Source organism: Plasmodium vivax, chromosome 11 (genome assembly GCF_000002415.2).
Source record: "Plasmodium vivax chromosome 11, whole genome shotgun sequence".
In the NCBI taxonomy this organism is placed as follows: Eukaryota; Apicomplexa; class Aconoidasida; order Haemosporida; family Plasmodiidae; genus Plasmodium; species Plasmodium vivax.
The window spans coordinates 564,785-579,722 of NC_009916.1; the positions used below are offsets into that span (position 1 = coordinate 564,785).

At 44.8% G+C, this 14,938-nt stretch overlaps 4 protein-coding genes across 4 annotated transcripts; 1 reads left to right on the forward strand and 3 right to left on the reverse strand.

The window, feature by feature from the left end:
* Nucleotides 1–130: 130 nt before the first annotated feature.
* PVX_114865 (T-complex protein 1, delta subunit, putative) lies at nt 131–3,033 on the reverse strand (the record flags this gene model as incomplete). The annotated part of the gene is made up of 3 exons (XM_001616312.1): nt 131–2,155; nt 2,348–2,478; nt 3,018–3,033. The coding sequence occupies 3 exons, from the start codon at nt 3,031–3,033 to the stop codon at nt 713–715; spliced, it is 1,590 nt and encodes a 529-aa protein (XP_001616362.1). The 3' UTR covers nt 131–712.
* Nucleotides 3,034–4,265: 1,232 nt separating this feature from the next.
* PVX_114860 (hypothetical protein, conserved) lies at nt 4,266–9,233 on the forward strand (the record flags this gene model as incomplete). The annotated part of the gene is made up of 4 exons (XM_001616311.1): nt 4,266–7,926; nt 8,089–8,165; nt 8,295–8,384; nt 8,526–9,233. The coding sequence occupies 4 exons, from the start codon at nt 4,266–4,268 to the stop codon at nt 8,682–8,684; spliced, it is 3,987 nt and encodes a 1,328-aa protein (XP_001616361.1). The 3' UTR covers nt 8,685–9,233.
* A 1-nt stretch (nt 9,234) lies between these two features.
* On the reverse strand, nt 9,235–10,809 carry PVX_114855 (hypothetical protein, conserved). The gene is made up of 4 exons (XM_001616310.1): nt 10,400–10,809; nt 10,165–10,218; nt 9,802–9,866; nt 9,235–9,610 (listed from the first exon to the last, which is right to left on the reverse strand). Exons 1-4 carry the CDS (start codon nt 10,576–10,578, stop codon nt 9,555–9,557), a joined length of 354 nt encoding a protein of 117 aa, XP_001616360.1. The 5' UTR covers nt 10,579–10,809; the 3' UTR covers nt 9,235–9,554.
* Nucleotides 10,810–11,329: 520 nt separating this feature from the next.
* On the reverse strand, nt 11,330–13,963 carry PVX_114850 (helicase, putative; the record flags this gene model as incomplete). Its single annotated transcript, XM_001616309.1, has 1 exon — nt 11,330–13,963. The coding sequence occupies one exon, from the start codon at nt 13,961–13,963 to the stop codon at nt 11,330–11,332; it is 2,634 nt and encodes an 877-aa protein (XP_001616359.1).
* Between the last annotated feature and the right edge of the window lie 975 nt (nt 13,964–14,938).

Below are 14,938 nucleotides of genomic sequence, written 5' to 3' on the forward strand. Positions count from 1 at the left end.
TTTTATGCTTTCCCTTGGGGGACTACGCAGAGGAGTGACTCACCTGTGCCGATCCTTTCCCCATAATGAATAAAAAAAGATTGACGTGGGAGTTGCATAGTTAGTTTTTTTTTTTTTTTTTTTTCCTTTTAAGATAAATAAATGGGTAAAAAATGGTTCGAAAAAAAAAAGGGGTACCTAACGGGTTACCGACAGGGCTACCGTTTCGATGATGCATACGTTTTATATGTATTCTCAGTTTGGCATGGCCATGGCAGGAAGTAACAGGGGAGGGTTGGGGGAGTGACCCTTCCTGTTCGGCTCCCCACGATGGGTCCTTCAACGTGTATACACGGTTGGATGGCTGGCTGCCTGGCTGGCACAGTATGCAACGCCGTGACAAGAAAATGGACCATTCGTCACGCAGCGGTGATTATTTAGAACGCCCGCCGAACAGACAGAGCTAAATTTTCATGTGCACAGTAAGCGGTGTCACTGAGCAAGGGAGTAACTCGGGTAGTCCCCCCGCTTCTAAATTGACTGCCACACCGCCTGCTTTGCGAAAGGGGCCGATTGCACAGTTGCAGATTGCACCGGTTGGGATGACCCCCAAAGTGGGGACCAAATCCGACGCAACTTCGCCCTTTCGACAAAGCCCGCTTCGTCTTTTTTCGTCTTTTTTTGGGGAGGAAAATCTTAAGTGAACTGCCTACTTGCGTGAAAGAAGGGACTCTCACCTACAAATGACCGTGTCGTCAATTTTGAGAATCATCATGACGGTTTCGGTAGCCAACTTGATCGCGGTGGACGTGACTAGCAAAGGCTGTATGACGTTTTCGTCGATCATGTTCGATATAGTGCCCGTGCGGATGTTTATCCCGAAGTACTTATGCCCCTCCGCATGTTTGTTCCTCAATTCTGTGACAATGTGAAGTGGCGACAGGCCTGCGTTTTCCGCTAACGTGTATGGGATTAATTCCAAAGCATCTGAAAAGGCTTTGACGCAAATTTGCTTCGAGCCTTTGAGAGTATTTGCCCACTGGTACAACTTTTGGGACAGCTCCATTTCTGGGGCAGCTCCTCCAGGTAAAATGGCCTTCTCTTTAATTAAGCTTCGAACAACACAGAGGGCATCATGTAGAGACCTTTCCGCTTCATCCAGCATAAGGTTATTGGAAGCTCTTAACAAAACAGAAATGGTATTTTTGGACTCCACTCCGGTAATTTTAACAATCTCCCCATACCCAATCGATTCTGTGATGACACTTTCAGCATAGCCTAACTTATCCGGAGTGAAATAATCCAAACTGGCAACAGGAACGCAATTGCAAGTTTTCGAAATGAATTCTATATCCTCCCTTTCGATGTCCTTTATTACCATAATTTTGGACTTGGCTAAAAAATCGAGAGCTAAATCGTTGACGGCATCTCGAAGGATACTCTTCTGTATGAGCAGTAAGTTACAACCAGTTGAAGCAATTTTCTTTATCATCTTGGCGATGATTACTCTCTCTTCTCTGAGCAATCGATCCATGCTATTGTAATCCTTAACCACCACTGTGTTATCCATATCTGTTTTGGGTAAAGAGAGGCAGAACTGTATGAGTCCAATTTTCGCTTGGGACAAATTTTTTATTCCGTGTGCCCTCTTGCTAATTTTGTTGCTCGTGAATATCAAGCCATCTACAATTTCCGTGTCTTCAATTGTGCCTCCCAATTTTTTTACAATTCTTATGTTGTTCAAATCTACATTCGTGTCTTTATTAATATCTGTTATTTTTAAAATGACATCTACTGCTATTGGGGCCAGGAGAGACGAATTATGGGAAACCACCTTCGAGTTTAAAGACGTTATAGCATTTTGAATTAACATATTTTTATCATTCAGGTCTATTGGGATGGACATGCTTCTTAATATCTCTTCGCTCTTCAATGATGCTTCGAAAAAACTTTCCGAAATTTTTTGGCAGTGGATATTTTTGTCTAGCAACGATTTGCACACATTTAGGAGGGACCCGCACATCACCACTACGGATGTTGTGCCGTCCCCTGCCTCTACGTCCTGGGCCTTGCTCAGCTCCACGATCATCTTGGCCGTCGGGTGCGCCACGGCCATTTCCTTCAGGATCGTCGCTCCGTCGTTCGTGATGATCACTCCTCCTTTTCCGTCCTCGATCTGGGGGGTAACCACACGGGAAGGGGGATGAAATTGCGTAAACGAGTGGCGAATGAAACTGCGTAAACGAGTGGCGAATGAAACTGCGTAAATGGTGTCGGATGAAATGACGCAAACGAGCGGCGGATGAAATTACGCAGTGTGGTGGTCGTACAAATCGCCCACTACGCAACGGCGGAACACCGCACGAACCATTTTGTCCATGCCCTTCGGGCCCAGGCTCGTCCTCGTCACGTCCGCCACGGCCTTCGCCGCCAAGATGTTCATCTGCCTCACGTCGCTCTGCTTTTCATTTCTGTTCAGGTTCTCCGCGCTCCTGTTTTCTGCAGGGGTGAAAAAAGGGGCGATAAAAGGGGCAATAAAGGGGCGATAAACGGGGCAATAAAAGGGGAAATAAACGGGGCGATAAAAGGATTACGCAAAACTTATGCCGCTATGGAGTAACTGCGAATGCACGTGCGGCCTACGGATGAGGCACTCTCATCGCAACCCTCCCGGCGTCGCATTAAGGTGGGTACACACTGCGTGGTAAACACAACGTCCAACACGTTAATGTGTGCTCAACGGGGAGGCTCTTTCATCCGTATGGCGATCTTTGAGCAAAAAGGCAGGCACGCCAACCCGCCAGTGTAGCAACAGGTCAACCATTTGGAATACACCCCAAAGAGAAATGCATAGCAAAAAAACAAAAAAAAAGGGGGGAACCACCTCTGGGGAGGCAAATCATCCCCCCAGAAAAAACTAAAAAACGGCACTCTTCGCCCATTTGGACATACACAAAGGAATGATGCGGAGGGACTGCCCCATCACATGTAGAATGTGTCCCTCTCCGTAAAAACATTCCGCTCACGAATTGTATTACTTGCAACTTCAGCCATTTTTATTGCTCCTACTACTGTACAGGGGTTATCTGTTTTGTTTCTCCTTTTGTGTGTGGCGTATCCTCAATTGGGCTGGAAGCTCATATGTGCTTTGTGCCCTTACGAGGGAGTGGTGCCTGTTCCAAGTGGTTAAGACTTTGCAAAGCTGATGCAATCCAGAAATGAAAAAAAAAAAAAAAATCACAAGAAGGGGTGGAAAAGCGAACGGGCTAACGAACAGGCTAACGAACAGGGTAACAAAAAAAAAAACACTTCGCGCAGTTATAGATTTTTTTCTCCAACTAAAACAAACTTATAGGGGAACGCACGGATGTAGAAAAAAAAAAAAAAAAAAGCTAAATAAAATGGCTACAAAAAGGAACAATAAATTATGGCCATTTTTTCGCTAAACTCACTAAAGGTAAAGAAGAAATATGTGCTGATAACAGTCCACATGTTTTTGTTTTTGTTTTTGTTTTTGTTTTTATTTTTATTTTTTTTTTTTCTGCCCCTGCACAATTATTTTATGCGTACAAGTACGTATACCCCATATGCTATATTTTTTCTCACGCCACTGTGCCAGTGTGGCACGGCAGGGCTACTACTCCCCGTGGATCGTTGTCGCCAACGGGGCGGCCCACAAAAGTGCGCCCTTATATAAGCAAATGCGCTTATAAAACGCAGTTATTGTATGCCTTTTTTTTTTCTTTTTTTTCGTAGCGGGAATAGTAGTACAAATATAATATGACTCCTTGAATTTTCCAACTTTTTATACCTTTTCAATTTTTTTTTTTGTTTTTTTTGTTCAGCCGCAGTGCATGCCATGTGAGCCCCACAGTACAGCTGCACGGAGTTACGCTTGCGTACGAGCTCACGTCCGTAGCTACGTTCCTGGGGGAAAGATAAAAATAAAAAAGATTGCAATTAACTTCGTTAGTTCGTTCAGCGCTTACTGTTTGTGCGACGCTTATGCACGCTTGAGAGCGGCGCGTTTGTTCCCTGGCCACTCTCCTTTTCCTATAGAAGAGGCTCTCCAGGAGTTTCCACTTGGCGCATTTGTTTTATTTGGACCAAAGTGGAAAACTCCCCCCGTAATCTGGCTCGCAGTCGTCCATCCCCGCGACGATGATTTGAGCGAGGCCCGCAGGGAAGTGACCTTCTTCAGGCCCGCGCGTTGGCTTCATCTGCCGGGTTGCTTCTCCACCTCGTTGGCTTCATCTTCCGGGTCGCTTCCTCACCGCGGCGGCAACATGGGCGTAGAGAAGAACCCGCCGCACGTGGCGCTCAAACTGAGTGACGTGTTTGCCACAGATAAGAAGCCCCCCCAAGCGAGTGCGCAGCACCAGCAGAGCAGCAACCCAAACGATGAGGAATCCACAGAGAAGTCGAAAAACATTCTGAACAAGTACAGAGTGACCAAACTGAACAATGGAGAGTTTAACAATATTTATGTGAAGAATGAGTTTTTTAAAGATAGAGCGAAGACGAATGAATTGAGGCAACCGAATTGGGAGGTAAAGGCTCTCCCCAAAGGAGGCGAGGACTCTACGAATGGGGACCACCCAGTGAAGGATGGGAAGGAAGAAGATCCCCAGAAAAAAATTAACAGCTCGGTTAAATTATGTAGGAGGAAAATTCACAAACAAAGCAACCTGCTTATGTCGAATGGGACCATCGGACTAGTTGTGCACAACGGAGTAATGTGCCTGTCGATGAAGGGCCAACAGTGCTTCGTCATCACAAGTGCCAAAAATGCATTCAATGTTTTGGACCCTCATAAACTTAGGAAAGCCTACACATCCGAGCACTACCCGGAAGACATACAAAATTTGTACTGCGCGAATGGGTACGTCTACGTGATTTTCCGAAAGAAGGTTTACAAGGTGAATGAGTCTGGGGGGAAAAAGATCTTCTCCCTGGAGGATGACCTGCATAGCATCGTGAACATTTTGACCGTGTGCGATTACCTGCTGACGTATAGCAAGAAGGAGATAGTCATATGGAACGACGCCCATAAGGAGGGGTGCGATAGCGACGGTTTTGTTAGCGACGCAGGGAGTGAGGTGGGGAGGGGAGAAGAGGTCCCTAGTGAGGAGAAAGCGTCGAAAAAGGGAGAAGGCGAAACCCCTGATGTGGATAAAACCGCTAATGAGGGAGAAGGCGAAAGCCCTGATGTGGATAAAACCGCGAAGGGAGGAGATACCCCCCTCGCGGGGGACGCAACCCTGAGGGGCTGCCCAAACGAGAAAAGGCACCTATTCAAAAGGATCCTCCTATTTGACGACCACTCCGATGTCGAAATACGCTCAGTCATCCACCCCCCAGGGTACATAAACAAAGTGATCATCCTGACGAGTGAAAATAAAATATACCTGTACAACATTAATAAGGAGAAAATCATCCACGAGTATAGCGCTCTCCAGAGTATCCACTTGAGTAGCGAAAAGGATGTAAAAGTGATCACCTTAACAACGAAGAAGGACCAACTGTGCGTAGTAACGTCGACCAATGAGCTTCACATAATCAACACGGAGAGAGACGAACTGGTGTACTCAAAAAATATACACATGAATGAGGATAAAATTACCTGCGTGCAGTTCTATAACTACTCCTTTAATGGGGAAAGCATGTCCGTCATTTTGGTAGGCACCCAGTTAGGGAAGGTCATCATGATCGACCCGAACAGTAGTAACTATTTCATTTTGAGAGATGCACACGATTGTGTGAAGGCCATATTGATACCTCCGCAAAGTGGGGGGTACCTATTCACGGTGGGCCAAAGGGACAACAAAATCAATCTGCTCAACTTGCATAAGTCTACGTTCACCTTGGATGTCATGAAGAGAAGAAACAGTTGCGTTGGACGCATCAATAATGTGAAATATCTCGACGATGAAAAATTTAAAATAATAGTTTCGGCAAATGAGGGAAATAAACGGGAAGGAAATCTCTACATCTTAAACCCTCACTGCCCTGAACAGAATAAAGACTTTTCGTGGAACAAAAAAATTAACCTCATAGATAGGACCATCATCGATTTTGATATTAACCCTAATAGGCACTACGACTGGAATAATATACTCGTGTGTGTGAGGGACTCTCCGCGCGTTTACTTGGCCTCCTCCTACAAGAAAGTCATAGACAACGTGTTTTTGGCCCTCCCCAACGACATTATCAGTGGGGCTTCCAAAGAGCGCATGCAGAGAAGGGGGAAAGGGGCAGCAAAGGGGAGAGGCCAAGGAGTGGAACCGCGTGCAGATGATGATAACCCCAACGGAGTGAGGGAGGGCCTCTTCGACTGGATACATAATCTCTCAAATCAAGCGCAGCAAAGTCCCAGAGAATCCAAAGAGGAAGAGTACAAAATTTTTGAAGACTACAACGAACATCATAGCGACTTAGAAGAGGATCAAAAAGAAATAGGAAGGAGGAGAAAAAGCGCAACGAGCGTGTTGATATCCACGTGTGGGCACATTGGCATCGTGGGGTACAGCGATGGGGAAATCCATTCCTTCAACATGCAATCGGCAACGTACAAAAATGAGTACAAGCTGAATAAGTACTCCTTCAAATCGAAGGCACACCTAAATGGAGATATTTTGAAGCTCTACCGATACGGCATAAGCAATTTCGTGTCCGCCTCAAACAGCAAGGAAGATCTTTACCTAAGGGTGTGGAACATATACACAAGTGAGTTAATATACTCCTACTGTATCAGAAAGGAGTACCTAAACAGCGGTCATTATAAAAGGAATCCAAACGGTGATGAAGTTACCATCGCTTCCTTCTACCACTTTAACATCCTCACTGTGGTGTGCCTTTCAAATAACCACACGGTGATTCTAGACATTGAGCAGAAATGCATAACCAGAAAATTCGATTTCGCCTATGCAGTTACCAATGCCACCTTCAGTGCAGACAACAGATTAATTCTATTCGCTCTAAAGAATAAAACCCTATTGTTGTACGAAATTATATCCAACACGTTCATCGATTACTTGCGGTTCAAAAGTCACATCACGTCAATGGTCTACAATGACGTCTACCTATTCACTGCGCACAGCGATGCGGAGAACTATCTTTACTCATTTACGAATAAAAATCTTTTCAACAGCAACAACTACGTGGTTAATGATTATCGGTCCTTTGGCGCCTTTCTCATGGAGGAGCTATCTGACGGTGAAAGCTCCAACGGGTGCCGCGAACCGAGCGTTGGGAAACTCATCGGGATGGACTGCGACGTGGAGGATGAATGCCCGAATGGTAGAGATACATTACCAGGGGACTCCTCTGGCAAACCCCACTCAGAGACCATCCATGACGGACCGCTCAACTCAGCGCAGTCCATCGAACCGTACAAATCTAGCGAAAAACAAATCAACAAAAATTTACTCACCATGTCTGGATTTAGCATGTCCAAGATTGCCTATATCATCTTCCTAGACAAGATAAAGGAAAAATGCAGGGTGCAAGAGAGCGTAAAGAAAAACGAAGAAATCCCCTTTTTCCTCAGCGCCCAGCTGGACAGAAATGTGGAGTACGCAGAGGGGAGGGAGCTGCAGTTTTTGCAAAACATCACCAAGGGGGAGGAAGCGGTTGATAAAGCGGTTGACGAAGCGGTTGACGACGTGGTTGATGAAGCGGTTGACGAAGCGGTTGACGAAGCGGTTGACGAAGCGGGAGACAACGTGGCTGACGAAGCGGTTGACAAAGTTGCTGACGTGGCTGACAACGCGCCTGACGAAGAGCGTAACCAGGTGGACGCCCCCGGCGACGGCCACGCGAAGCCCAAGGCGAAACCCCGAAAAACGAAAAACAACAAAAACAGACACATCACCAAGGTGGATAAAATCGAAATGCCCATATCCAAGCTGCAGGAAATGCTCGCCCAAAACGAGGACTCCTACATCAGTAAATGCGAAAGAGAGAAAAAAAAAGCGGCACATGGGGGAAGCACCCCCTCGTTATGCAGCAGAAAAGGTGTTTACAATGTAAAACTGCTCACATGCTCCTTTTTTTTGTGCGTACAATACATTAATTTCCATTTTCTTTCCCCTTTTACCTCTCATTTAGACGTCTTGAAGTACCTGATGGGACTCTCCCCATCCGGGGTGCACTTCAACATCCTCTGTTTGAGCTCCAGGGACGAGGTTAAATTTCTGCCCGCGCAGTTTCCGCCTGTCCAAGGCATGCACCTGTGCACGTACTTAAGTGCGTATAATCACATATGCAGGCATATACACCTATTTACGTATTTATCCCCCCCCTTTTTTTTTTAGCTGGAAAACATGATGAACTTCTTCATTTATCACGTCAAAACGAACGACAACATCGACCTGATTCAAGCATACATATTCATATTTTTAAAAGTGAGGCTCGCATATTTTATTTGGTGCAAAAGCCCCGCTGTAGAGGCGGCAAGAGGGGTGCGCTCATGGGTGCAATTCGCCGGGTGATAAGCATATGTAGATTATATTTGTGTGTACTATTTTTTTTTTTTTTTTTTCCAGGCGCACGGCAAAAAGCTGCTGAAAACGAAAGACAAAAAACTTCGGAACACCACGGAGGTGCTGCTGCAAGAGATACAAGCGAGCTGGTCGAATATCAACTTCTTATTTGAAAGCGTTATTTTTTTTATCAAGTTTTTAACAAATATACAGCTGGAGTGACGCTGCCATGGGGGGTGAACCACACACCAGTCGTTAGCGCATCTGTTCCATGCGCCTTTTTGTGTGCACCCATTTTGCGCCTCTCAGTTCCTCCCACCCTGCGCAAATTTGCGTTCGGGTCAGCGGTAAGCCAACAATCCCGTCACCACAAAAGCGCAGCAAAAAATGGCAGGAATTATCTCGTAGACGCACATTCCTTACAGTTGGCGCCATTTTACCAAACTGCTCAGTGCGTGATGTGATTGTACATTTGTGTAATTATAATTCGTACCATGTCAAAATGTCGTTCGCGCGACTATTGCCCCTCTTTTAAGCGATACAGCGACATGGCGCCTTTTCATTACTTGTTTCGTAAAAGGGCGACTCGCAATTCGTTTGCCGATTCGTTTTGAATTTGTTTTTTTACTTCGTTTTTTACTTCGTTCTTTAGTGCATTTTTTATTGCATTTTTTTACTGCTTTATTTTACTGCGTTTCATTCGAGACTCCCCTTCCTTCAACTTTTTTCAAAACGCCCCTTGAATTGCTCTTCAAGCTATTCTTCAACCTTTAACTGCGTGTAATGCCCCAATTTTGCACTTACCATGTGGGCATATCAGCACATGCGCGTGGACCATTTGCCTCACGTCCACCTTCAAAAAGCTTCGCAAAAAGGGTTGTCAAACATGTAGGAGCAATTTTGTTAAGCTAATTACTCCGTGTTTGAACTTTGCAACTTTGCGACTTGTCCGTGATGGCTGCTACACATTGGTGGCTCTTTTCTTGGTAACCCGCTTGTCAAACTTGTCTTTTTGCATATGTACACCAAATTGACCACACGAAAGGGGGCGAACAATTCTTATAAATCGTGAGGAGGGCACCCCTTTTTACTTTAAAAGGAATTCTCATTATTCTCCAACAAGTTTACCTTCATAAAGTTCTTGTGCACTACGGGAAGGGGGCAGAAAAGAAGCAAAAAAATGATAAAAAAAAGTAACCCCCAGCGCGGTATTTCATTATATGCTCCCTTATATCAAGTGAAGCGGACACACACATATCAACATGTGCTTATGTACATGTACGTATCCACTTGGTAACACCCGTACATGTGTGTGAACTTTTTTTTTTTCTCTCCTTACTTTGCTGCTGATCTTCGTCAATCACTCGCTGAATTTCTGGCAAGTCGTAATTCTCCGGGTTAAACCTGCAGTTGCGAAGGGCAAATGGTTACACCCGTAATGGTGAAGAAGTCTACATGTTGGCAGGGAACGGCGCAAATTGGACCAAAGGAATAAACGTTAGGTTGTCCAAACCGCCAATAATTCAAGTGCAACTTTTAACACGAAAAAAATAGGCATATTTTAATTCAAAGAAGTTGCGAAAAAAAACGACTAGCCAAACACACACTCGGGTAAAAAAAAAAAAAAAAAAAAAAATATAACCAAATGGCACTTTTGAGTAACAAAAAAAAAAAAAAAAAAAAAGCTAGCTAGCTAGCTAACTTGAAAACTTTGCTATTTTGCATCTCAATTTCTATCAGAGGTTCTTCATTATAACTGCGTTGGTAAGGGGAAAAACAAAATTAAAGCAAAAGGTGAGAACTATAAAGGGACGTCACAAAACTGCCTGTATGTAGAGTTGGGCAAGCGCCGTGACACGGGCTGTCATTCGCCATTTCACTCCACAGTTTGCCAATCCACCCATTCGTTTTTCTTTTTTTTGGCTTTTTCCTATTACTCAATTAACTCCAGCTTGTATTCCAGATCGAGGAACTTGTCTTTTTTCTGCTGCGTTTCAATATGATAAATTAAGCTACGGCAGTTGTCATTGTACGCGGCGCAGGGGTTGTACTTTATCTTAATTTTTTTTATGTAGGCTAAAAAATTGACCTTTGGGAAGAAGTTAAACTTTGGCATTATAGCAAACGGTATTTATACGATATGAAGAGTCCGAATTGGGGGGAGTGAAATAAGAAGGGAACACTTTTTGAGGTGTTTATAAAAATGGAGGGGTGGCGGAAGAGCTGCACTTATTTTGTGTCCTTCTGTGGGGGAGGGGTGGTGCCCAAATAGAGCTCTCAATATGACATGTGTATGTGTTTAAAAACTGGCCACGCTTCTTCACATACATACATGCGTACATGTTTTAAAAAAAATAACGCAAAAAAGGGTTAGCGGTGTTTCGTAATATTTTTACACTAAAAAAAAAAAAAAGGCACGCAACACATCCGCTCGTGCGCAACGTGCGTATGTTTATCCGCGCACGAGCCGATTGAATGACGATAAGGGGAAGTACCCACACAGGTGTTTTAAAAATAAAATGCGTAACTTTTAAAAAGAGGAGACTACTTTTATAAAAACAAATAAATGTTCCCTTTGCTGCTATTCAAAAGGGGCACCTCTCTTGGGGTTCCTTTTTTTTTCCTTAGAGAGGGTTATACATCTCAATGCGCATGTTATGATTTTTTTTTTTTTTTTTTCCAATGCTTCACATATGCCTATGTGCACGCGCGTAACGCTGCGCTTTTGGAACGTTCCGCTTTTCCGCCATGTGCAACTCGGCGAGGCGAATGCAGATGTTTCTACACGTACAGGAGTGTTTAGAGGGGATGGCCAATTTGTGCCCCTTTTCGCTGCCACTAAAAGGGCGGCCCGGCTACTGCTCCCCCTAGTGCAACTCCGTTTTGTACCGCTTGCTGACAATAATCGGCGAGGTGCTGTCCGAAGAGCAATCATTCGTTGGAGTGCCGTACGACCGCTTCTTTGCACAATCGGACTTTTCAGCGGATTTCTCACTGGACTTGAAGAAATCGCGTATGTCCCTATCCCGTTTGGTGTTACTACTGGCGCTTTCAAACGATTTGTTATGTTCGGATGACTTCCTCCTAACTTTGGGTGTCGTGACTAACGAGGTGGGATAGGACTTATTCGTATCATTGGTTAAGTCTATCATAAATTTGTCAAACTTATTTACCTCCTTCACATTTAGTGAGTCTTCCATTCCATTCAAAGCCGTGGTAAGGGTGTTCCATTTTCTGTTAATAATTTTCCAGACAATTTCATCAATGGTATTTTGTGCAATTAAATAATGGATGTTGACAACTTCATGGGTGGTACCAATTCTGTGTGCCCGATCTTCTGCTTGTATTATTTGCCCGGGTACCCAGTACAACTCTCCAAAAACGACTGTATTGGCAGCAGTTAGGTTTAACCCTATCCCGCAGGCAGTCAACGACAGTAAAGCAATTTTCACATGGTCATCATTTTGGAAGCTCTTAATGTACACTTCTCTTTTTTCAATGGGGGTTAATCCATCTACTCGTATAAACATGGTTTTTTTCTCCCTCAGAAAATCGTCAATTTCGTCCATCACTAATTTGTGGTGACAGAAGAGGAGGAACTTGATGTCGGCATCGATCAGGTAGGTGATATACTCCTTTATGGCTTTCACTTTTGCATAACCCGTCATTTTGAATAGGTGCGAAATGGAGACATTCTCTTCGTCGCCCCTGTTGGGAATGCCACTAGCAGTTTGGCCATACCCGTACTCATTACCCCCGCTTGGGAATGGCAACTCGTCCAAATCGTCCGAAATGTTGATATTTTTTTTTGACTCTAATTTTCTGTGGTAGGTAATAATTTCGCTTAACTCTTTGGGGGGTATTTCCACAGGAATTTTGGACCTCAGTTTTTCTGGCAGTTCCTTCAAAACGTCTTTTTTTAACCTCCTTATCATAATCGTGTTAGTCAGAAATAGGTGCAACTCCTCTGTGTGTTTGCACCCAACGTACTCGATCTTTCTCGTGTAGATATTTTTGTCCTTAAAGCAGTACCTTTCGCAAAACTCATGGTAATTAAAAAGGTTCGGAATAATGCTAGACACCTGTTCGTACAATTCAGACGGTTTGTTCAAAGCTGGGGTACCTGATAGCAGGACACACCTCTTGGCACTCCTAATAATGGGGGTGATCGCTTTCGTTCTCTTTGAAAAGGAGTTTTTCAAATAGTGGGACTCATCACATACGATCGATTTGTACTTATTCTGGTACTTATCATTTTTGGTCATCAGTTCGTAGGAAATTATAATCATTTTGCAATTTCGTGGGACGTCTGTTTTTCCACTCTTCACAACACAGATTTGATCTTCTGTCAACAAATGAGATAACCATCGTAGTGCCTGATCCTTCCATTGAAACCGGATGGAAGACGGACAAACAACGATGAATGGCCAGTCCTCCTGATAAAATGCCATCAAAGCTAACGCTTGTAACGTTTTTCCCAATCCCATTTCGTCCCCTATTAAGACTCTCCCATTTTTTTTTAAACCAAAAAAAACTCCTTCTCTTTGAAAATTTTTCAACTCTGCACTTAGCTTGTCTCCCACAAGGATATCCATTTTGTCATAATTCTTTTTCGTGTATGGACATAAAGTACTCGTCAAAATACTTGCAGTCATTTCGGAAACTTTTTGTGGCTCCGAAAATCGGCTGTACTGTTTAAAACACTTTAGCAAAAAATTGGGGATGCTCTGTATGCCTCCCAAGATGGTACACTTCTCTTTCAAATTGGACAGCACGTATTCGTATTTATCTGCTTCGAACGTGATGCAAGAATAGTTATTCGTTTTCTTTAATGTTGGGTTAAATTCGGATAATATTTTGAACAGCTCTTTCGGGACGAAGTTTTTAAAGCTAGCGAATTTCCTACCACCTCCATTGCTGTTGTTATCCTTTTGCACAATCTTAAATGTGTCATCACTAAAAATTTCAAACGCCACTATGATATCAAATTCGGCCTTCTCTCCCTTTTCGCTCTTATTATAACTGTTGCTTATTTCATTCATTATGCTTTGCTCGTACGTTTTGTATTCCCTGCTATTCATTTTGTTCACCGATTTTGCCCCTTCTTGGTATCCCTCCTTTTTGTAGCTTCCTCCGGGGGTGCCCACCCCTTTCAGCACTGCACTGGGGCTTCTATCATACGAGCTTCTGCTTCGGTAGGTGTCCCCGCCTCCCCTTTCTTGGGGTCCATCCCAGGTGTTGCCTTCCCACCCCTGGCCGCGCGAGCAGTTCGCAGGGGATTTGCCGCCAAATTGGTCAAGGTGGTCAAGCCGGCCCGGCTGCCCCTTCTCCCCTGACTGCCCCCTTTCCCCCTTCTCCCTCTCCAGGACATACTCCTTGAACTGGATTAGCGACCCCGAGGGGTTCTCCAGGTTCTTCACCCACGTCACGTACGACTTGTGCTTCTCGAACACCTCCTCGAAGGTCTTCCCGTTGTACTTGCCGAAGTTGAACGTCCCCATGGCGGTTAACGAGGCGGTTAAAGAGGCGGCTAAGGGGGCGGCTAAGGGGGCGGCTAACGAGGCGGCTTACAGGGCGACCAACTTGGCTCTACCTTGGCAGCCGCTTTACCAGGTGGAGAACAGCCTGGGCGGTCCTTTCTTCCGCCCCCGCTGGACGGCCAAACGTGGCGCCCACGAATTCGACCTCTCGCTCACGCAGGGCCCCTCCGCGGGTGCCCTCAAATTTCCTCTTCGCCCGTTTCGCGTGTTACTGCTTCTTTGCAGCGCGTACTGCTACTCTGCCTTTTCGTTCATGCGCATGCGTCTCCGTCGCTCTGCTCAAAAAAAAAACTACGAGGGGTGCCTCGCTGCGGTACAAATTGCTCACTTACAATGCTGTGGGCATGCCTCCCTACTCATTCACCTTTTCGATCGTGATGGAAAGACAAATGTGCCGGGAGCAGGTGGCATATTCACTGTGCCTCGCTTAAATGCCGTGCTTACGAGCTTGCGTCCCTCAATTTCGCGGTCCTTGCGTCGGAAAATTGTTTAATTCCAGCAAAGCAGCTTTCGCGCAAAACATGTTAACCCTAAGCGTGGTAATTAAAATGTTGAGTGCATATGCCAAACGGCGCAGCTTTCAATTGCCCCATCTGCTGAGAAAGAGAGAGAGTACCATCTCGCTGGCCCCTTTTTCTTCGCAAAAAACGACCTTCTTGCGCACCCACCGATGCTCCAGCTTTTTCGACAAGCGTTTTTTTTTTTTTTTTTTTTTCCCCACCAACCTCCATGCAATTCAGAACGTGCGCATATTTTGCATTTACGTGTATACCTACAGAGTGCGCAAGAAAAGTGGCCACTTCCCCAAATGTGTCGATTTTAAAGCAAAATTGTCTCCTTTCACTTTTAAGGAAAAATTTCAGTCGAAGGGAATGCCATCAAAATGTGAAAAGTTGGAAGGTGTTCCTTTATGAATTGTTTTTTTTTGCGGGGAAA

What these genes read in the sequence shown, in the direction of transcription:
- PVX_114855 (XM_001616310.1), bottom strand. Translation starts at nt 10,578, where the DNA reads ATGCCAAAGTTTAACTTCTTCCCAAAGGTCAATTTTTTAGCCTACATA. An exon ending in CAAAATAGCAAAGTTTTCAA is followed by an intron (nt 9,867 to 10,164) that starts GTTAGCTAGCTA and finishes TCGCAACTGCAG; the next exon opens with GTTTAACCCGGAGAATTACG. An exon ending in TGACGAAGATCAGCAGCAAA is followed by an intron (nt 9,611 to 9,801) that starts GTAAGGAGAGAA and finishes CCCTTCCCGTAG; the next exon opens with TGCACAAGAACTTTATGAAG.